This window comes from Saimiri boliviensis, chromosome 7, assembly GCF_048565385.1.
Source record: "Saimiri boliviensis isolate mSaiBol1 chromosome 7, mSaiBol1.pri, whole genome shotgun sequence".
NCBI lineage: Eukaryota > Metazoa > Chordata > Mammalia > Primates > Cebidae > Saimiri > Saimiri boliviensis.
Genome location: NC_133455.1, coordinates 36,582,225 through 36,603,958, shown reverse-complemented (window position 1 = coordinate 36,603,958; position 21,734 = coordinate 36,582,225). Strand labels below are relative to the sequence as shown.

At 43.6% G+C, this 21,734-nt stretch overlaps 1 protein-coding gene across 1 annotated transcript in view; it reads left to right on the top strand.

Annotated features, from left to right (window-relative positions):
• Positions 1–20,502, top strand: part of ELK3 (ETS transcription factor ELK3) — a 78,843-nt gene extending 58,341 nt beyond the window's left edge. Inside the window, exons 3-5 of the mRNA XM_039472222.2 lie at positions 780–1,574; positions 10,474–10,596; positions 17,790–20,502. Of these exons, the coding sequence (XP_039328156.1) occupies positions 780–1,574; positions 10,474–10,596; positions 17,790–17,888 (1,017 nt within the window). The 3' untranslated portion in view covers positions 17,889–20,502. The remainder of the gene's footprint in view (positions 1–779; positions 1,575–10,473; positions 10,597–17,789) is intronic.
• The last annotated feature ends 1,232 nt before the right edge of the window (positions 20,503–21,734 follow it).

Sequence of the window (21,734 nt, the reverse complement as noted above, 5' to 3'; positions counted from 1 at the left end):
GACTCCCAGAGGTAGGTAAGACAATACTGTGTTTGGTTAAGGAAGTGCTGCCTCTTCTTCATCAGCTACCAGGTGTCTGTGTGAGATACAGAAGTGTTCTGAGCTTATTTTCCTAATTTTTAAAATCGGAATCACAACACTTTCCTTTTAGGATTGGCTGTTCAGATTGTATGAGATCAGGTCTGAATAATCCCATCCCCATAGTAAGGGCTTCATAAATGGCAGCTGTTACTATGTTATTACATAGAATAATCCTCATCGGACCAAGGCGGGGGGATTGCTAGAGTCCAGGAGTTTGAGACCAGCCTGAGCAACAAAGTGAGATGCTGTCTCTACAAAAAATAAAAATATATATGTAAGCGGGGCATGGTGGCATGCATCTGTAGTTCCAGCCATTCAGGAGGTGGAGGCAGGAGGATCACTTGAGTCCAGGAGGTCGAGGCTGCAGTGAGTCCTGTTGGCGCCACTGCACTCCAGCCTGGGCGACAGAATGAAACCTTGTCTAAAAAATCATCATCATCGTCATCATCATCATCATCTTCCTTTCTTGACAGACGAGGAAACTCAAAGTGGCACTCAAATAACCCTAGTAATGGCAGAACTGGAATGCAAGTCTAATTCTCCTGCTTCCAACTTTATTCCTATTTCTTCTCCTTAGCCAAGAATGTGTATCGGAAACATTTTGGTGCTTCTGCCAGCGACATTGACCATTATCATGAGCTCTTAACATGGTTTCTCGGGCGCACTCATATTTTCAGTGTCTGCTTTTGTATTTGCAGAACATCATCAAGAAGGTGATCGGGCAGAAGTTTGTGTACAAGTTCGTCTCTTTCCCGGAGATCCTGAAGATGGATCCTCATGCGGTGGAGATCAGCCGGGAGAGCCTTCTGCTGCAGGACAGCGACTGTAAGGTGTCTCCCGAGGGCCGCGAGGCTCACAAACACGGCCTGGCCGCCCTCAAAAGCACCAGCCGCAATGAATACATCCACTCAGGCCTGTACTCGTCCTTCACCATCAATTCCCTGCAGAACCCACCGGACGCCTTCAAGGCCATCAAGACGGAGAAGCTGGAGGAACCGCCTGAAGACAGCCCCCCTGTGGAAGAAGTCAGGACTGTGATCAGGTTTGTGACCAATAAAACCGACAAGCACGTCACCAGGCCGGTGGTGTCCCTGCCTTCCACATCAGAGGCTGCGGCGGCGTCCGCCTTCCTGGCCTCGTCCGTCTCGGCCAAGATCTCCTCTTTAATGTTGCCAAACGCTGCCAGTATTTCGTCTGCCTCACCCTTCTCATCTCGGTCCCCGTCCCTGTCCCCCAACTCGCCCCTCCCTTCTGAACACAGAAGCCTCTTCCTGGAGGCCGCCTGCCATGACTCCGATTCCCTGGAGCCCTTGAACCTGTCATCGGGCTCCAAGACCAAGTCTCCATCTCTTCCCCCAAAGGCCAAAAAACCCAAAGGCTTGGAAATCTCAGCGTCCCCACTGGTGCTCTCCGGCACTGACATTGGCTCCATCGCCCTCAACAGCCCAGCCCTCCCCTCGGGATCCCTCACCCCAGCCTTCTTCACCGCACAGGTAAGAGTCGTTCCTGCCTTCCTGGCCACAACCAGCCTCAGTGGCTTAGCAAAAAAAGAAAGAGCCACTACAGCAACTTCCTTCTAGCCCTCAAAACGCAGTCCTATGACTCACATACCAAAGTCACTGTGTCAATTTGAAGGGAAGTTGCTTTTCCATCCTCAGCCCAAGGGGCGCACACAAGACAGGGCCTGGTGTGGCGGCTCTAGTGGGAGGGCTGGGTTGGTTCTTGCTTTTAGTGGCCTGCAGTGACCACAGGTGGAACACGCGCACTGGCTGACAAGGCAGATCTCACCAGCGATTCCCTAGGGAAAGCTGAGCGGGCCAGTTTACATTTCGGGAGGCACTTGGGCTTTATGAAATGTTTATGGCAGAATCTTCTCTGGGGGCACTTAATAAGGAGCCATTTGTGTTCTGTTAACAAGAAAATAGATGTCAACTGGTACCACCATTGTATCTGTCCATGTGGATATGTGGTTGTCAGGTAGGTGATAAGGAACAAAGGGGCCACCCCAAACAGCTGCTTCGATGAAAGCAGCGCTGCTCTGAGAAAGCCCCGTCTGCAGCACTGGGGAGAGGAAAGCAGACTTGCAGAGCCAAAAAAGCCTGTTGTTATAAATCCCAAGGAGAAAGCAGCCTTTTCCTTTAAAGCAAATACTCAGATGCTCTTGTTCAGCTGACAGTTGCCACGCAAAGGCATAGTAGGTGCTGGGAAACCATATTTCTGCTTCCCCATGAAAAGTGGATGCAGTTTTAGTGGCAGAGGTTAAAGGAATATTCATTTTAGGTTCACAGATCTGGATTCAGTTCCTGGCTACACTGCTTCCTAGGAGTGGGACTGTGGTGGTTGCTCTCTGGGCCGGGTGCCACATGTGGAAGTGGATTACTGTAAGGATGAATGGGACCATGGCCAGGCTTCGTGAGCTGGCGACACCTGGTAGAACTGTTACCGCAGGGTGGCACCCATCCCCTCCCTCTGTAATCTCATCGTAGCTGTCTTTGTTGTCACAGCAGCAGCCTCGGCAGCATATGACGGGCTCCCCACGTGCACCAGGCAATGCTCCAGACACTTGACATGCATTGCCTTGTTTTTCATAGCAGCCCTGTGACGTGGATACAGGTTGAGCGTCCTGTTTCCAAACTGCTTGCGACCAGAAGCGTTTCAGAGTTCAGATCTTTTCGTATTTGGGAATATTTGCATGATACTTGCCAGGTGAACATCCCACATCTGAAAAATCTGAAATCCAAAATGCTGCAGTGAACATTTCCTTGGAGTATCATGTCAGGACTCAGAAAGTTTCAGATTCTGGATAATTTGGGATTTTTGGATTTGGGATGCTCAACCTGTGCTATTGTTATCATCCTATTTCCCAGACATGATAAATGAGGCACAGAGGTAAAGTGGTGTGTACAGGGTTCCACAGCTAATAGGTGGTAGAGGTGACTTTGGATCCATTGTCTGCCTCCAGAATCCATGGGCTCAAATGAAATGCATTCCTGCTGCAAGAAGGCAGTGACCCTGATCCTGATGGCCGTCCGTGGAGCACCTGAAAGCCCTGGGCCACATTCACCTCCATGCTTTCTCCCGACTGGATTGTGCCGAGGGATTTCATGACAGCTCAAGCCTGTAAGCCGGTGGTGACTTGCGCCACTGCAGAGCAGAGGGCCAGGGGATCAGGATATAGGTCAGAGTGAGCATGTGTGCTCTTAAATCAGGCATCTTCCAATTAAACAAGGCTGTCCAGTGACCAAGGGCTGCTGAGCAAATGGCTCAGAAACAGCAGCTCCTAAAGTAGTTTAGGTAAGTTGAGAGGCAGGGCCAGGTTAGACGATCTGAGCTTCTCCTCCCCCAGCCTCCTGTGTGTTTACAACTCTCAGGTTGAGAAAGGTCTGAAGCCAGGCCAGAGTCAGCTCTGATTTAGATGTCGGTGTCCCCTGGGAGCCTGGATCACCTTCTCAGAACAGAGGGAGGCAGATGCCAGCCCTGTCTCAGAGGAAATCAGCTCAGCCAGCCCTGTGGATGATATGGACGGAGAGGCGGCTCCCCTTGGTGGGGCTGAGGGCGTGAGAGAGGGATCAAGGGTAGATGCCCAACGAATGGATGCAAAGGGTAGGGCCAGGAGACAGAAGCCACCAGCATGGCCTGAAGCCAGGTTGGAAGGCATAGGAAAGCTAGGATCTTTATAAGAAGACCTGTGCCTTAGGCAGTGAGGGTGCCTGATCCTCAGCCAAGCTGTGAAGGCAGGGCCGTGATGGTTTAGTACCAGGAAGCCCAGAAACGGTCCTGTGGGAGGGAGGCAAGGGGCAAGGTCTGGACTCAGGGCATGAGAGTGGAAGTAAGGGACCTGGCTCAGGGAGGGCCTTCAAATCAAGGGAGAGGGAGGGACACCAGGCAGTCCTCTAAACCGTGCAGAACTCAGGGGGCCCACCAGCTACACTGGCACATGGCAGAGGCTCAGAACTCAGACCCCACCTTAAAATTCCCTCATGTTCCTGGAGTGTGGGCTCTGCTCTTGGCATGGCCATGGGCAGTGAGGAAGACACCAGAGGGGCAAATGGCCAGACACCATTCCTGTTCTCGTGAGTTTATAGGTTGCTGTCCAGCATATGGGGCAATATATAACATAGGGTTATAATTTAGGATGCTATGAAATTATGGAGGACTCTGAGAACTGACTGAGGAATTTCGACTTGTTTGGATGGGAAATTAACAGCTCCTAGAGGCCAGACGCAGTTGCTCACACCTGTAATCCCAACACTTTGGGAGGCCAAGGCGGGCGGATCGCTTGAGGTCAGGAGTTCAAGACCAGCCTGGCCAACATGGCAAAAACCCCTCTCTACTAAAAATAAGAAAATTAGTTTGGCGTGGTAGTGCACACCTGAAATCTCAGCTACTCAGGAGGCTGAGGCAGGAGAATCACTTGAACTTGGGAGGTGGAGATTACAGTGAACCAAGATTGTGCCACTGCACCCCAACCTGGGTGACAGAGAGATTCTGTCTCTAAAATAAATAAATGTTAACAGCTGCTAGGCGTATAAGTGAAAAAAAAAAACAAAAAACTCTCATTATAATCTACAACAAATAACTATTGAGTAATAACAGAGCCTAGAAAGGACGCCAAAACTACAGTTGTTTGTTTTTATGACCTTGTGCATGCGCACACATCATAGCCCTTGGCAAGAGTCATAGCCCTTGGCAAGAGTCAAACATGCAGCGCAGAGAAGTGCCTTAGGAGCTGAAGGGCAAGATTGTTTAGTTCAGTTCCAGTCCCATCATTTGTAAGCTGCTGTGTTTGGAGCTGGGGCTACAAACATGGATAAAATAGTGTCTGATAGTTAGGAGCTCATAACTTCCCTTAAGTCACTTCATCTCGTTATCTCAGATTCAATACAAAAGGAATACTAAGCTGAAAAAGGAATCCTAAGGAGGAAGGTATTAACTTTGCCAGAGATGGGGGAAGAATGTCCAGAGGGCTTCCTGGAGGGGGTGGCACCACTTGGGCAGGGTGTTGAAGGATCTGTCTGTGGCAGGATCCTTTTTCTAGTAGAATGGGAGAGGAAGGCATTGTCTGCAGAGGAACACCTTGAGGGAAGGCATAGACACTTGAAATAGCTTTGTGATTAGGGGAAGTATAGCAGTGGGAAGCATTGAAGGGGCATGAGTGACGGTCTGAATTGTTTTAGGAATCACCCTGCTAGCGAGATTGGGAAGGGGGAAGGCTGGATCCAGGCAGGATGCTACTGTAATATGCCAGGCAAAAGACCACAAGTGTCGAAGGTTGTATGGTGGGAGGGATCAGAGAGATGGATCTGAGACAGGGAATGCCATCAACGGGACTTGGTGACTGACTGGGTGGGAGGAGCAGGGAGAGCCAGAACTGAGGATGAGGAACATGGGAGGAAGAATAAGCTCCCTGGGAAAAGTCTAAACATCCAGTCAGGGCCATGCTGAATTTGAGGACCGTGCAGGACATTGGGGTGGAAAAGCCCAGCTGCATCTGGAGCGGGGAGAGTGTTTTGGGGCTGGAGAGGAAGTTGGGGAGTCATCAACTTGCTAGGCGGTGAAACCATGGGAACGGATGAGGTCACTTGTGGATAGGGCCTGTAGCCCAGGGAACTCTGGGCTGGGCTGGTGGTCAGGGAAGTTCCGAGGGAGTGTTGAAGGGCTGGTGGGTTGGAATGCCTGGGCCTCCATGCATATGAGGAAAGCTCAGACACAGCAAACCAAGTAAGAGGGTTCCAGGAGGGAAGTGTCGAAGAAAAGAGTCAAACTCTGTAAAATATTTGAAGGGATTTATTCTGAGCCAAATATGGGTGACCATGACCTGTGTGTGACACAGTCCTCAGGAGGTCCTGAGAACATGGCCCAAGGGGGTCGGGGTACAGCTTGGTTTTACATATTTTTAGGTAGGCATGAGATGTCAAATACATTTAAGAAATACATTGGTTTGGTTCAGAAAGGCGGGACAACTCAAAAGCGGGGGCTTCCAGGCTATAGGTAAATTTAAACGTTTTCTGGTTGACAGTTGGTTGAGTTTATCTGGAGACCTGGGATCAATGGAAAGGAATGTTCAGGTTAAGATAGAGACTAGTGGAGATCAAGTTTTATTGTGCAGAGGAGTCTGTCATACAGCAGACTTCAAAGAGAGAAAGAGACACAGAGACAGAGACAGAGAGTATGCAAGAGCAGATTGTAAAATATTTCTTATTGGACCTAAAAGGGTGCCTGGCTCAGTTTATTTTCTCCTGGATCTGTAAGGGAAGGAAGGAAAACAAAGGCGAAAGCAGATTCTCTATAGGATGTGGATTTTTCCCACAAGAGACTTTGTAGCACAATTTCAAAGTATGGCAAGGAAATATATTTTGGCATTAAATATTTTTTCTTCGTCTCATGTTACGCCACAGTCAGATTGAAAAGTAAGTCACGATATATAGGGTTCAATAAAAGCCATCTGATGAGAATGTATGGTTTGTAGGGCCTAACTCCCTAGACCCCTAGGTAGGAATTTGGGCAAGTTAAAAAGTCAGAGCTTAGTCCTCAGAAGTTAGGGAGTGTATGAAACCAGCTTATGGGAAACCTGGAAATGTAGCTAAGGAGGACATCTCATCCTTTCTGAAACCGTGACTGCATGTTGAGTCAACTTAAGTGTTTGAGGGTGGTTGATTGGGTGATGGGATATAGAATAGATGGGAAGGGTGACTGGAGGCAGGTGGACTGGCCTGGCAGCTGTCATAGAATGTCATCTGTACGGTGATAGGGACTTGGATGCAGCAGGAATGGAAATGAGGGATAAATAGGAGAGTGAGTTGTAGGGCACCTCCAGAGGCTTTGGAGCTTGCAGTTAGGTGGAAGGCATTTTGCACAATGGGGACTGGGATGTGGGTGGTAGATGGGGCCGTGAGTGCAGGGATTATGTCTTGTTTTATCCTCATTTGTGGCACCTGAAACACAGTATGCACTCTCGGTCAGTATTTGTTGAGGCAGTGCATATGTGGTGGTATTGCTGACAGAAGGGGAAGTCTTAAGAAACACTGATGTGGAATGGCGCTGGGCTTTATGAAGTTTGAGCATGGTGGGGGGCATCTGAGTGGAGATCCCCAACAAGCGACAAGTCGGGGGGACCCAGCTAGAGCTGCAGATGGCTTCAGTTCATTGTTATTTAGGAACTGACTACCACAGGAGGAATAAAGACAAGCAGATACCTTAAAGCAGGTGTCCCCAGACTTTTTACACAGGGGGCCAGTTCACTGTCCCTCAGACCGTTGGAGGGCCGCCACATACTGTGCTCCTCTCACTGACCACCAATGAAAGAGGTGCCCCTTCCTGAAGTGCGGCGGGGGGCCGGATGAATGGCCTCAGGGGGCCGCAGTTTCGGGACGGCCATAGTTTGGGGACGCCTGCCTTAAAGGCTACGCAAAGAGGTATAAGAAAAATGTGCCAATCACCATAGTGGGAGGCAGAACATGTTAAATGTTATGGAAAAAAATGGTCACAGAGTGTTACAAAGATTCAGAAATAAGAAGTCCCATCTGGTTGAGGGGATCAGGAACGTGTCCTTTGAGGAGGTGGCATTTTGATGGGAAGACGAAGGCAGGCGGAGGCAGAGGGCCAGGGGTGCCCAAGTGGGCACCTGATGCCAGCTAACCCTGGTGAGCATAGATGTACAGGCTTTGTAGGAGACTCTATGAAGTGGAAGTAGAAGATGAACTGAGTGGGGAAAATGAAAAGGAGATCATGGGAGGAGGGTCTTACCCTTTGCAAATGCATTGCCGGTGGCATCAGCCATGGGATCAGGAGCTCCTCATCTGCCATGCTTGTTAAAATGAAGACCGCCTTTGGGGAAGGAAAGAAGACAGCGCTTTTTGCTGTGACTTCTTTAGCCCTTGGCCCTCAGGCTCAGCCCACCCTGCCTGACTCCAGGAGCATGTGAAGAGAGGCTGTGAGCACTCTCGCTGGCCCAGAGATAACCCAGGGCAGGCATTAGAGAAACTTTCCTTTAAAAAAGCAACCACATGGTTCTTTAAGGCCACAGTATTTTCAGGGAGAACTTCAGGGAGAGAAGGGAATGAAGTCATTTTACAGTGTTTATTTGCATATATTATAGAAGACATTTTGGACATATTAAAGATGAGAAACAGAAGGCCGCTGTATTCTGAGTACATCCTGTATTCTTTAGAAACAAATCTGCAAACATCTCAAATCCAGACATAGTTTTAGACTAGAGAAGTAGACATTCTAGACCTTGTACACTGCTCAGAGGATTCTATGATGGCCATGGATGAGAGGATGATAGCTGTGTTTTGTGGTTTAGAAGGTTGTCTCTTTAGGGCTTTGAGAGCCTTCATTGACGGATAAACTAGGAGGCCTTGAACACACTGTTTATTAAACGTTAATGTGACATATTGTGGTTGGAACCTTGCTCCAGAGTAACATGCAAATACGAGATTTCACAACACCTGAGCGGTGGCCTTGAGCCTAACACAACTGAGTAGCCTTCAAGGCCAGGCTGACTCAATTCAGTCTGTCTGTTTCAGAGGATTAAGTACTTTTCTGTATACATAGAATTTCTCCCTCGCATAGATGAAATAAATTTATTAAGTATGTCATGTATACTTTCAGTTAATTACTAATCCATTTATTCATTCAAAAGCATGTAGTAAGTACCTAGCCAGATAACCGCCTCTGGCACTTATTAAGAGCTTGCAACAGATTTATTTAATCTTCCCAACAACCCTGTAACGTGGGCATTTTTATCCTTCCCATTTGACAGATGAGGAAACTGAGACAGAGAGAGGTTAGGTCACTTGCTGAGGTTACCTGGCTAGGAAGTCTTGGTTCTGAGACTGGAACCCTGGCAGAGCTCACGCCGAGCCGTTAATTTTTAACTGTTAGGCCAGATGACCTGGCATGCTTGTGAAATTGCCTTCGACTAGAACAAATGGGAAGCTTATTCAAAACATGTATTTATTCTAGTAACCTCATAGGTCACTCAATATGTAGGAAATGCCATGGAACCAACGACTCAAATAATATGGTATAAATGTGTTTACATTTCAGCAGCTTCACAGTTTGAGGAACTTTGGACGTTTGTCTCCATTCTGCTGAACAGAGCAGACCTTTCAATTTAGGTTTAAGCCAAATGCTGTTGGTAATTAATGAAGCTATGGAGGCCAATTCTAGGAAAAAATAACACTTCAGCATCCAGCATGATGCAATCTGAAAGGCTGGTGCCTTTGCTGTGGTTCTTCTTACACAAAGCACCTTATTGACATCACAAAACCACTGAGGGACTCCTTCTAGTCAGCAAAGGTACAAAACCACCCTGGGCTGGGGAGTTTGTCTCCACTGAGAATAAAAGCCGTGCAGACTTAGCAGCTGGGCGGGTGTTTCTTCAGCCCTCCAGCTGGCTTGCGGGCCAGGACTCCTGCTGCGTGTGTGCAAGCAAATGCAGTCCTTGGAACTCTCCTGGGAAACCCAGGGTTTTGGCTTTACACCCAATCTGACAAGAAAGGGCCCTCCCTGCCCCCACCCAAACCACTGCCAGGGCAATGAATTCTCATCAACCCCACATCCGGATGGAATCTGGAAAACCAGCTCAGAGCTTCTCAAGAGGCTACTACAGGGTATTTTAACAGCAAATCCTAAACCCTTAACAGCTGTTGATAGGGAGACCATTTAAAAACATGTGTTCGTAACCCAAAGAATAGCTGTCCACTGTAGAAAAACAGGAAATACAGATAAGAAGAATTAAAGCCCCTTTATGGAATCTCATTTTGTTTGTATACTAATCCTTCTTGTTTAATTTGGGAAGGGGAACAAGTTCAACAAATCATTCAGACAAAAGTTGATACAAACTTTAATTTTCCACCAGAATATTTAGGGAAGGTAACATATCAATACCTTTTTCCTTTATGGAAGTGTTAATAAAATTAGCATTGAAGAAAATTAGCTGGGTGTGGTGGCTCATGCGTGTATTCCCAACATGTTGCCAGGGCAAGGAGGGCGGGTCACTTGAGATTAGGAGTTTGAGACCAGCCTGGCAAACATGGTAAAACCAGTTCTCTTCTAAAAATACAAAAATTAGTTGGGTATGGTTGTGGGTGCCTATAATCCCAGCTACTCAGAAGGCTGAAGCAGGAGAATTGCTAAACCTGGGAGGTTCTAGTGAACCAAGATCACACCACTGCACTCCAGCCTGAGTGACAAAGTGAGACTGTCTCAAAAGAAAAGAAAATTGAACTGTTCATAACCCCACAGAAATAATGCTGCCAGTTTTCCTGAGACAGTAAAGCCCTTTCCTGGTCCACGCCTAGCCTACCTAACCCCTCTGCTGTTCTGTGGATCACGGCCTGAGTCAGGTGAACCTATATGAAGAAGTCTGTTTGCTTTATTTCCCAGACACCAAATGGATTGCTTCTGACTCCGAGTCCACTGCTCTCCAGCATACATTTCTGGAGCAGCCTTAGTCCAGTTGCACCGCTGAGTCCTGCCAGGCTGCAAGGGCCAAGCACGCTGTTCCAGGTGAGCGTTTGAAAATGAGCTTTTGAACATTACATTTGTGAGGGATGTTTTTTTCTCTAAATCCTGCAGAGGTAATGGTGAGTTTTGCTTTATGTTTGGTTAAAATGTTAAATGTCTAAGGGAAGTTCATGTTAGTGGGGCTGCACGCCCTTCAGAGGCAGACATTTTCATTGAGGCAGAAATTGTGTACTCATGCCAGCTACCCATAGGTGGAACAATTCATTCTTGAAGTGTTTTGCATATTTTCATTTGTCTATGAAAACAGGAAATTTATTAAAGACAAAATGTAAAAAAATTACTCTTTAGGCCAGTATGATGGCTCACACCTATAATCCCAGCACTTTGGGAGGCCGAGGGTGGGAGGACTGTTTGAGCCCAAGAGTTCCAGACCAGCCCGGGCAACACAGCGAGACCCCATCTCTATTTAAAATAAAATGAAAATAAAAATTATTCTTTATAAAAGCTCACAGAATACTTTAAAATATTAATCCTCCTAGTTAATAGACCAACTCACTTGACATAAAGTGAAAATAAAAATAGTGAACCATTTCCCCATACTGGGATAGAAAAAATTCCGTGCATCATTTTATGAATCATCATTAAGTTCTCCTTGTTCTATAATGAAAAACGAGAATCCAGGACATTTGCTTAAAAAGTAATGAAGACTTAGCTGCTTTATCTTACAGAATGCTCCATACTAGGCAAGCACATTCATTATTCAGTCACACACTAGAGTCTTGCAGGACCATCACTTGCTATCATGGAGAAATCAGTATTTCCTCCTTGAGATCCAAAGATGATTACTCACTGACTGAGGTGTTACTGTTTGAGTATGTGGTATAGGTGGAAAGGATCCTAGGGACAAGACTGAAGAAAAGGTGGACTCTGCAAATTCCCGCTTTCCCTAATTCTAGCTTTTTTCATCCTTCCTGTCTGTGTCCTGTGTCCCACAGTGTGGCTTACCCCAAACTTAGTTGCAGTTCTCTGGTTACCATTGTATCTAGCACGTAACACTTTTGTTGTATGATTGCCTGTTGATCTGGCAATCTTTCCCACTAAACTATGGGCCCTAGAGACCAGAATGGAATCCTGTTGACTATAGTGTCCTCCTCATCTGGCACATGGCTTGGTACACAAGTGAGGCTCAGTAATTATTGAATGTCTAAATAAATTCACAAAGAGAAGTCTGAGAAAGGCAAGTTAATAGCAAGTCTTCACGATCATCTGAGCTGGTTGTTTTGGTTGTCAAGATTAATGTTTGCTGAGTACCTCCTCTGTGCCAGGAGCTGTACCTGCTGGGATTTAGGGTCTCTTTAGAAGGGTGGAGCTAAAGAGGTTTCGAGTACCATCTTGCTGTTTTGGTTTCCTAGTGGGGTTGGGTAGGGTGTTATGATGTGACTATACCCTTGAGTAACTGGGTTTCTATATCTTTCGCAGCCTTTATTCCATCACAAGAGATTGAGCTATGGTCTTGTTGATTTTTAACACTTTCAGCTCAGGCGCAAGGAAAACAGAAACTAGAATAGTGAGCAAAAAGCAATGAGCAAATGTATTAGAAAGTTTAAAATTAAGAATACTAATCTTTTGGTGGGGAGATAATCCCTTATTTCCTGAAAGTCTCAAGATTAGAGCAATAGAATTCTAGTATTAATAGAATAAAAAGAAATTGTTTGGTTACAGTCAACTCCATGGCAGCAGGGACTGTTATACTACTCTGATCCTAGAATCTAACACAGAGCTTCTGTACAGTTCAGTAGGTATTTTTGAGTAAGCGGCCTCTCATTTCTCTCCTTACTGGGAATTCTGCCACCTGATTGGTGCAGGCCTTGGCAGCCTCCTAGGAAAGCAAATGGAGCACTATTGGCTGGGGTCTCTTTGGGATTCCTTGCCTTAGATACCTTTTCCAGCCCAACACTCCCAACAGTAAATGATGGTTTATGTCTACAGTGATTCTACACATTATCAGGATCTCTGGGAGTTGGGATATATGCATACCCTCTTTTCTTGTCATGACTGTAGACCAGTGGTTCTCAAAGTTAGCATGCAAAAGAATCTCCTAGAGGGTATGTTAAAATGAAGATTGCAGGCCCCAACTCCCAGAGTTTCTGATTCAGTAGGTCTAGGATAGGGCCAGATAAAAACTTTCTTGTTTTTTGAGACAGAGTCTCTGTTGCCCAGGCTGGTATGCAGTGGTGTGATGTCACCTCACTGCAACTTCCACTTCCTGGGTTCAAGTGATTCTCCCATTTCAGCCTCCCAAGTAGCTAGGACTACGGGTGTACACCACTACGCCCAGTTAATTTTTGTATTTTTAGTAGAGATAGAGTCTTGCCATGTTGGTCAGGCTGGTCCCAAACCCCTGACCTCAAGTGATCCGTCTTGCCTTGGTCTCCCAAATTGCAGGGATTACAGGCGTGAGCCACCATGCCTGGCCCAAAAATAGTTTTTTCATGTTCCTAGTGATACTGCCCAGGCTAGGAACCAATTTGAAAAGGAGTGCAGACCAGAGGTTCCTAATTTACATTTAGAATTCTGCATCAGAAATTACTGAATTTAAAGGTTACTTGCTTAGAGTTTTAATTTCACCAAGTGGACCTGTTCTCTTTCCCGAAGCCATTCAGAATACAACCCTGAAAAAAAAAAAAAGAAAAGAAAAAGAAAAAAAAGACAACCTGGTATTCTGGATGGCTGACAGGTCTTATGGCCTTGGGCCCTCTTTTTGTGGTTGGATCCATGAGACTAAGGAAAAAAACAAGTTTTGCCTTTAAAAATATTGTTACTCTGGTGGCTCATGCCTGTAATCTAAGCACTTTGGGAGCCAAGGTGGGCGGATCACCTGAGGTCGGGAGTTCAAGACCAGCCTGACCAACATGGTGAAACCCCGTCTTAAAAATAAAAAGAAAAAAAAAATACTGTTACTCTTCCTTTGAAAAGAGCAATTGAGTGTGGCAAAAGTTGAATAGCAGTTTTGAGAACGGTAAACAAAATATGGTATAGGAATAATACTGATTTTTAAAACGAACTTACTATTGATAGATACTCAGAATTCAGATTACTATCAGCAGTGTCTCTTATCAGCAGTATCGTTTATTTCTTTTAAGAACTTTTTTTGAGATGGGGGTCTCATTATATTGTCCAGGCTGGTCTTGAACTCCTGGGTTCGAGCGGTCCTCCACTTCAGCCCCTGGGGTAGCTGGGACTACAGGCATACCACCACGCTGGTCAACATCCCTTTTAAACTTACGGAAATAATTTTCTTTCAAAATAACAAATTTCTTTCATGTGTACTATAGATGTAATAGAGGAAGAAAAAAATAGACTTGGCTTATACATTTTAAGTGATGCTGGCAAATTTCTTACTATCTTGATTGGAAAGGTTGATCAAAATCCTTGGGGTAACAGCTGAAGAGCTGAAGCGTTTTTGTACAAAAGAACCCCTAATATTATTTATAGCAGGTTATAGCAGATACTAAAGAATTCCAAGGAAGGGGAGAGAAGACGCCTTTTTAGAAGAGGTATGCTTTTGTTTGTTTTTGTCAGGTTTGTCACAGATCAGAGAGGTATGCTTTAATAATTGAAAAATGTTTAGGTAAGGAGAGGGACACCAAAGATTGTGCTAACTGTAAATAACCTTGATTTATAAATAAAGAAAACTCAGTTTTTCTTGGACAGTTTAGTGTTTTCTTGTCTAAGGATGTCTGTTCCTTGACTTGAAATAGATTTCGTTCCAATTTGGAATATACTTAGTAGGAATGGGTATGTCTGTCTAGAAATAAGTTAGAGCTAATTAAGTTTTCAATTAAGAACGTGTGCTGTAATTTTTAGTTCAACAAATCTAACCCAGCAAATATTTGCAGTGCTCTGTGACAAGGACTGTAGGGACAGAAAACGTGAATAAAGTGCTGCAGAAATGAGGGGCAGAGGTGCTCCTTCCAGCTGTAGACGGAACAGGCTCCAAGGAAGCAGTGGCGCCTGAGCTGGGAGGAAGGGACAGGATTTCGATAGAGTGGGGTACATGTAGAGGAACCAAGCCGAATGACTGGGACATGAAAGTGTGATAGGAGATAAGGTCAGAAAAGCAACTGTGGGCCTTGAATATATGCTTGGGAGTCTCTCCCTTTATCTGTTAAATGTTTAGGCTTTTTAAGCTGGAGGTAGGAGGATGTGATCTGTTTTAGAGAAAAATCATTGACATTAGTGTGGAGGAAGAACTGAAGAGAAAGTGGAAGGAACAGGAAGAGGAAATTATTATTGTTATTTTTTTAAGATAGGCTTCCTCTGTTGCCCAAGCTGGAAATGGAGTGCAGTGGCACAATCACGGCTCACTGCAACCCCTGCCTTCTGGGCTCAAGTGATGCTCCCACCTCAGCCTCTAAAGTAGCTGAGACTACAGGCTTATACCACCACGCCCTGCTAATTTTTAAAATTCTTTCGTAGAATCCAGGTCTCAGTATGTTGCTCAGGTTAGTTTTGAACTCCTGGGCTCAAGGAATCCTCTCACCTTAGCCTCCTGAACGGCTAGGATTATAGGTGTGAACCACCATACCTGGACAGAGGAGGTGACAATACTACAAAAATTAAAGGGAGAATCATCTTTTAGAACAGTGGACACAGGATATAATTAGAAGACATTTCAGAGGTAAGCTCAAGAGAGCCAGACTTTGAGATGGGACTGAGAAGTAGGCAGTGAAAATTAGAAAGAGGCAAAGATTACTAAGTGATTAACATACTGGAAATGCGTAACTATAGTTAATACTGGCCACGGTGGTTCATGCCTGTAATCTCCCAGCACTTTGGGAGGCTGATGCGGGTGGATCACTTGAGCCCAAGAGTTCGAGACCATCAGGGACAACATAGCAAGACCCTATCTCTACAAAAAAATACAAAAATTGGCCATGTGTGCTGGCGTGTACCTGTGGTCCAAAGTACTAGGAAGCTGAGCTGGGAGCACTGCTTGAGCCCTGGAGGTTGAGGCTGCAGTGAGCCATGATTACGCCACTGCACTCAAATCTGGGCGACAGAGTGAGCCTGTCTGAAAAAGTAGTAATAGTTAAACATTTATTGATGGCTTAACTGTGTGCAAGACATTGTTCTTAGCACTTTTGGTGGCTTCTCGTTTAATACTCCCATTAATTCTATTTTAAATATAAGAAACTAAGGCACAGGGATATTGCCCAATTTATTCAAGATAACACACTAGTAAGTGGTGGAGCCCTGACTCAAATTTATGTGTGTGGTCCCAGCCATTTTCACTGACTTGGAGTGAGCAATGGAAGAATAGCAGGTTTTGTGGGGAAGAGGCATTGGTTGGAGATGTCTAAAATGGAACTCGTTGTCAAGTCCAGGCATGGTACTGGAGAAAAGATGCTGGGGACAAAAGTTTGGGAAATGTTGCAGTTTAAAAAAGGGAACTGTAGTGGGAGCAGAGCCTAATGAAGATGACTAAAAAATACGTCAGAAAGCCAGGCTAATCAAGAGAAATCATTGAGTATATAGCAATAACAAGGGCAGAAATCAGTAATTTATTTTGCAAAACAGATTAACAATACCAAAGTGGATTCTCTTGAAAACACCGATAAGGTAGACCAGAGAGAGAAGGTGCAAATAAATGAAATGAATGAAAACGCAGGCCGGGCACAGTGGCTTAGACCTGCAATCCCAGCACTTTGGTTGGTCGAGGGAAGAGTTTGAGACCAGCCTGGGCAACACGGTGAAACCTCATCTTTACCAAAAATACAAAAATTAGCTGGGCATGGTGGTGTCCACCTATAGTCCCAGCTACTTGGGAGGCTGAAGTGGGAGGATGGCTTGAGCCTGGGAGCTGGAGGTTTCAGTGAGGCCAATATTGCGTCACTGCACTCCAGCCTGGGTGCCAGAGTCAGACCTTACCTCAAAATAGATAAATAAAAGAATGAAGATTTAAAATCTGCTCATCTACCAGTGTTTAACTCAATGGGAAGAGTGTTTAGGAGCACGGACCTTAGTATAAACTGTATGTGCACAGATTTGATAATGCAGTTGAAGTGGATAAAATTCTAGAAAAAATTAAAATTTCAAAGTTCCAGAAAAGAAACAAAAAACTTGAATATGCCAATAACCATTAAAGAAACTGAAACAGTAATGAAAGATACCCCCTAACTCCTACCAAAAGAAAAAGTTGGTCAATGTGGTACAGATATACTTCAGTTTAAAACTCGGCTGTGTTGCTTATTAGCTGTGACCTTTAGCCAACAGAACTTATTTGAAATGTTTTCTCATCTGGAAATTGGGAAAACAAAACTTAGGTTACAGCTCCTAGGTAGGAAATGAAATGACAAGCCTTGATAAACTCTAAAGCACTAGACATAAGTTAAAAAACGTAATTTACTTATAAGTATCTGTTGTACTTCCAACATGTGCCAGGCTCTTAATTTGGTATTTGGCGCTTAAGTTTAATCCTGGACTAAACAGGAATTAAGCTAGAAAAGACAGCTCTCAAGATCTTTTGACACATCATCCTAGACAATGAAAGTCTGGTTCCAAGTAGTCACATGTTAAAAGGCCTTCTTCAGTTGGGATTACAACTAACACATCAGACCTGAAACTCATTATCAGAGCATATACTGTCATCCAACTATTTATCATCTTAGTTATCAACAATACAGAAATGTTACTTTGTCACTTACGAGTGATGTGTGACTTTTAATTAGAATACTTTCTTAGCTCCAAAATAATCTCTTCTAAATCTTTTAAGATTAAATACATTTCTTATTTTAGAAGAATAAATGCTGCAAGAATCATCTTTGTGGTACCCTGAAAAACTGATGGCAAATTGCTATAGTATTACAAATTACTGACTCACATATAAAGAGTCTATGGCTTTTAAAACATTCTTAATATTTATAGTATATTAGCATCCTGAGTAGCTTAGAACTTTTAAAAAATGGTATTAGAAGATGCTTTGGCAACATATAAATTACATACCATTTCCTAGTAGCCTATGTATATAGAATAACTAGGGACATTTTCTGGGCCTTATCCTTTGTTTGCTCTATGTAATCTTGATCTCACTGTCATCGTCCAGTTAAATACACTGGCAACTAATCTCCGTCACAGGGGTGATGAAAGAAGTGGACTGTCTGGGCATGTGAAGCACCTAAGCTCTTCCCAATGGATTTGCAATAATGATTTTGAAAATCTTTTGTCCCCTACAGTTCCCCACACTGCTTAACGGCCACATGCCAGTGCCAATCCCCAGTCTGGACAGAGCTGCTTCTCCAGTACTGCTTTCTTCCAACTCTCAGAAATCCTGATGACGTCTGGCCACAATTAAGGACTCATTAACTGATAAATTTGTCCCCATGGGCTAGTCTACCTGTGTCATGAGAAGGACATTGTGAAACTGTTAATTTGGTTTGCACTTTTCATAACAAGGATAGTCTAGATTTATGTTAGCATTTAAAAAACTGTTTTTTATATATTCAAGTATATATGAAAATCTGTTTTGCATTAAGTGAATTTTAATGTTTTTGTTTTTATATCCTTTTAGTCTTAAGTGTTGAACACTGTTGACAGTGAATAACTTTTCTTAATGGTTTTCAGTATAACTAATAAGGATGTGAAGCTTTTTTCTCTTTAATTCTGCATATGCTAAACTGTGCTTATATAGACTATAACCAGCTGTGCCTTCCTTTGCATTTAGCTTTATGTAAATGATATTTTTTTAGTATTAAGAGGAAATGTTTGGAAGATGAAAATTAGTATCAAACAAACAGCTCTCTAGTAGAATTTCATTATTTTTCACCAGTGAGCAATATGAAAGCATATTCGTATCACATTTTTGTTTTTACTTTCAATTGTGTAAGAATTGCCTTGGAACCTCTTTTGAACTGAGACTCGGTAAATGTCCAAATAATGTTTTTATAATAAACTAAGCCATATTTACACAATAAAAATTGATAAAAGAAAATGTTCTACAGTACATTTTTAAAAGAATGAACTTTGAAAGGCTAGCCTCCTTAGCTGTTCACAGTATCTTTTAAATGTCTCCCAGACAAAAATCTGAGACAGAAAAGCTACATCAAGTTCTTGCTGTTCCAGGCCCAAGAGTATCTCCTAGGTTAGCATATTCTTATTTTAAAAAATTTGTTTTCTCCATTTTCTGTAGAGAATCTTGACCATCTGATATATTCACTGTGTCAGTATGAGTTGGGGTTCCTCTAAATCCTTGCAACTATAATTAACATTTAAAAATCTAATGCTTTGGAAGAGGCTCACAGAATGGTGATGAACCCAAACAACAAACAATTTTGTAACACTAGGTATCTTCATCAATATAGATAGTCACATTTTTTGATGGATCCAAAACTTGCTGTAATACAAATAGAGAACTGGGGGTACTAAAGGCCTTGCTTGAGGAAATTGAGAGAGGATACACTGCTTTACATACTACTAAAGTTATGGGGAGAATGAAGGAAATCTTGACAGAAGAAAAATTCTACAGGAACCTCATCATTGTGGAACTGAACTGATTAGCAACTTGGAACATTCCAGTAAATTCTTTTGTGTAATGTGATTTGGAGCAGTGATAATACAGATTTTCTGTTCCATCAGAAAATCAGCAGGCACCAGTCCAAAGGTACCACACCTGTACATGAAGAAGGAACGTTCTAATACAAGAGAACTGAAAAGCACCCAGAGCTTTAAATTCAAGATTAACTGTAATCTTTAACTACAAGTGATTAAAAACTAACTTGAAATGTGACTAAATAACTGATCCAAACTGGGCATTAAGTGGCAAGATTATGAGAAAGGATTAAAAAAATGAGGTTTGTGAAAACATTTCTTGAATTTTCAGAAAAAATCTAAAATATTGCTATGATACTTAGAAATTCTGGGGTTTTTCAACTGGAATTGAGCATCTCTGTGGGGATAGGCCCTTATCAAGGGATAAAAATCCAAACATTCTAATATGCCTCCTTGACTGTAAAGTAATTGTAGTGATTCCAAAATCCAAGAATAGACACTACTCCCCCCTCACCCCGCCCCTGTCATAGACTAAGGATAATTCTGTACCTGAATGAAAGGAGCTGGCCCAGGGAACTGATAATTACTAAACATAAAATAATAGTGCTAGAAGGGGCCTTTGAGAATGCTTCCCACCACCTGTTTCCAGCTCAAGACAGGTGCACATCAGAAGCTGAGAGTTGCCTAACGCCGCACAGCTCACTGAAGGTAGAACAATGATTAGTGTTCAGTCCAATTGTTTCCTCCATGCCTAGCTGCAAGTAATAACTGGTTCAAAACTACATGTTAGCAAAACAAACGAAAAACCACATCAAGACAGAGCATTTAGAATTTTGTTGTCAGGTAAGAGAACACATTCAAAACGCATGATTCTTAGAAACTAAAGGAAGCTGATGTGCAAGTCTCAACCAAAAATACTATTTTTAGCATACTTGTTTATATAAATGATGATTGGAAATATTTAAATACCTACAGATCTGATTCTTGTTTTCTTTTCCTTCGGAAACTGGGATTAATGTATACTCTACATCCATTTATTAGAAATGGAAAAAATACAATTTTTGATGAATGAAAATACTTCTGTAACACAAATAGAGAACTGGAGGAACTGAAGTATAACTTGTATAGCTCTGCCTCATTCTGTGTGTGCGTGTGTTTTAGCAGAAGTATTTTACTCAGAAAATAGGTTTCAAAGAACATTAATGACTTTCTTTTCCTTTTTATGTCCGCGTAATCAGTGTTAAACTGCCATGGGAAAAGTTTTATAGAACTATATAACCTGAATGTTGGTCTCTTTGTACACCTCTTTTCTATGATTGCAAATCTTCATTCACTTTCATACATGTATCATTTTTACTGTCATGTTATTTTTGTTCAATAAAAACTTTGTGATAAAAGGTGCTTAGAGGCAACTGGACTGGCTTACTTCCATTTGCTTGGGATGACCCAAATCACTTTTCCATATTACAAGTTGGAAAATGAGTCTTGTCACCTACCCTTAAATACAGCACATCCAAAAAAAGAAAAAAAAAATGTAATTATTGAGGTTGATTTGTGGGAGAATGGAATGGGATTGAAAAGTAGACCCCTGATCTTTTAAATAAGTTCTATCAGCTGCTCTGTATTGAGAAGCTGGAAGTGAGAAGGTAGGGAAAAATCAAATTACCATTTATTATTTTAGCCATTTTGTTGATTCAGGGGAATGTGAACTGCTAGACTTGGTGATAAAAGTTACTATTTCTCTTGATCTCACTTCCAGGCTGACCTGGCTCTGGTTTTCATGGGTAAATTGAAAGCAGTCTCCACTCTGGGTTTGCTGTAAGGAGACTGGTGTGAGGGGAGGGGAGGACAGGGGAGGCAAGGAGAAACAGCGGATTCATGCAGTCCCCGAACAACATGTTCAGTATCGCTAGTGTGCCAAAAGACCACAGATAACTCATAGCTGCATATGGTATAACACAGGTGGTGGTAGGGAATCATACACTTACTGAACATTTACAAATCAACTATGTTCCCAGTGCCATCTTAGAAATGGAGGATGACCACCTGATCCCTTTTTTTTTTTTTTTTTTTTTTTTTTTGAGACAGAGTTTCACTCTTGTTACCCAGGCTGGAGTGCAATGGCGCGATCTCGGCTCACGGCAACCTCCGCCTCCTAGGTTCAGGAAATTCTCCTGCCTCAGCCTCCTGAGTAGCTGGGATCACAGGCACGCGCCATCATGCCCAGCTAATTTTTTGTATTTTCAGTAGAGATGGGGTTTCACCAAGTTGACCAGGACGGTCTCGATCTCTTGACCTTGTGATCCACCCGCCTCAGCCTCCCAAAGTGCTGGGATTACAGGCTTGAGCCACCGCGCCCAGCCCTAATCCCCATTCTCAAAAAGGTAATAGATTTGCTTGGTTCTGTTTACACATAAGAATTCAACCAGCCAAGTGCAACAGCTCTTGCCTGTAATCCCAGCACTTTAGGAGGCTGAGGTGAGTGGATCACCTGAAGTCAGGAGTTCAAGACCAGCCTGCCCAACATGGAAAAACTCCATCTCTACTAAAAGTACAAAAAGTGTGGTGGTGGGTGCCTGTAATCCCAGCTACTGGGGAGGCTGACACAGGAGAATCGCTTGAACCTGGGAGGC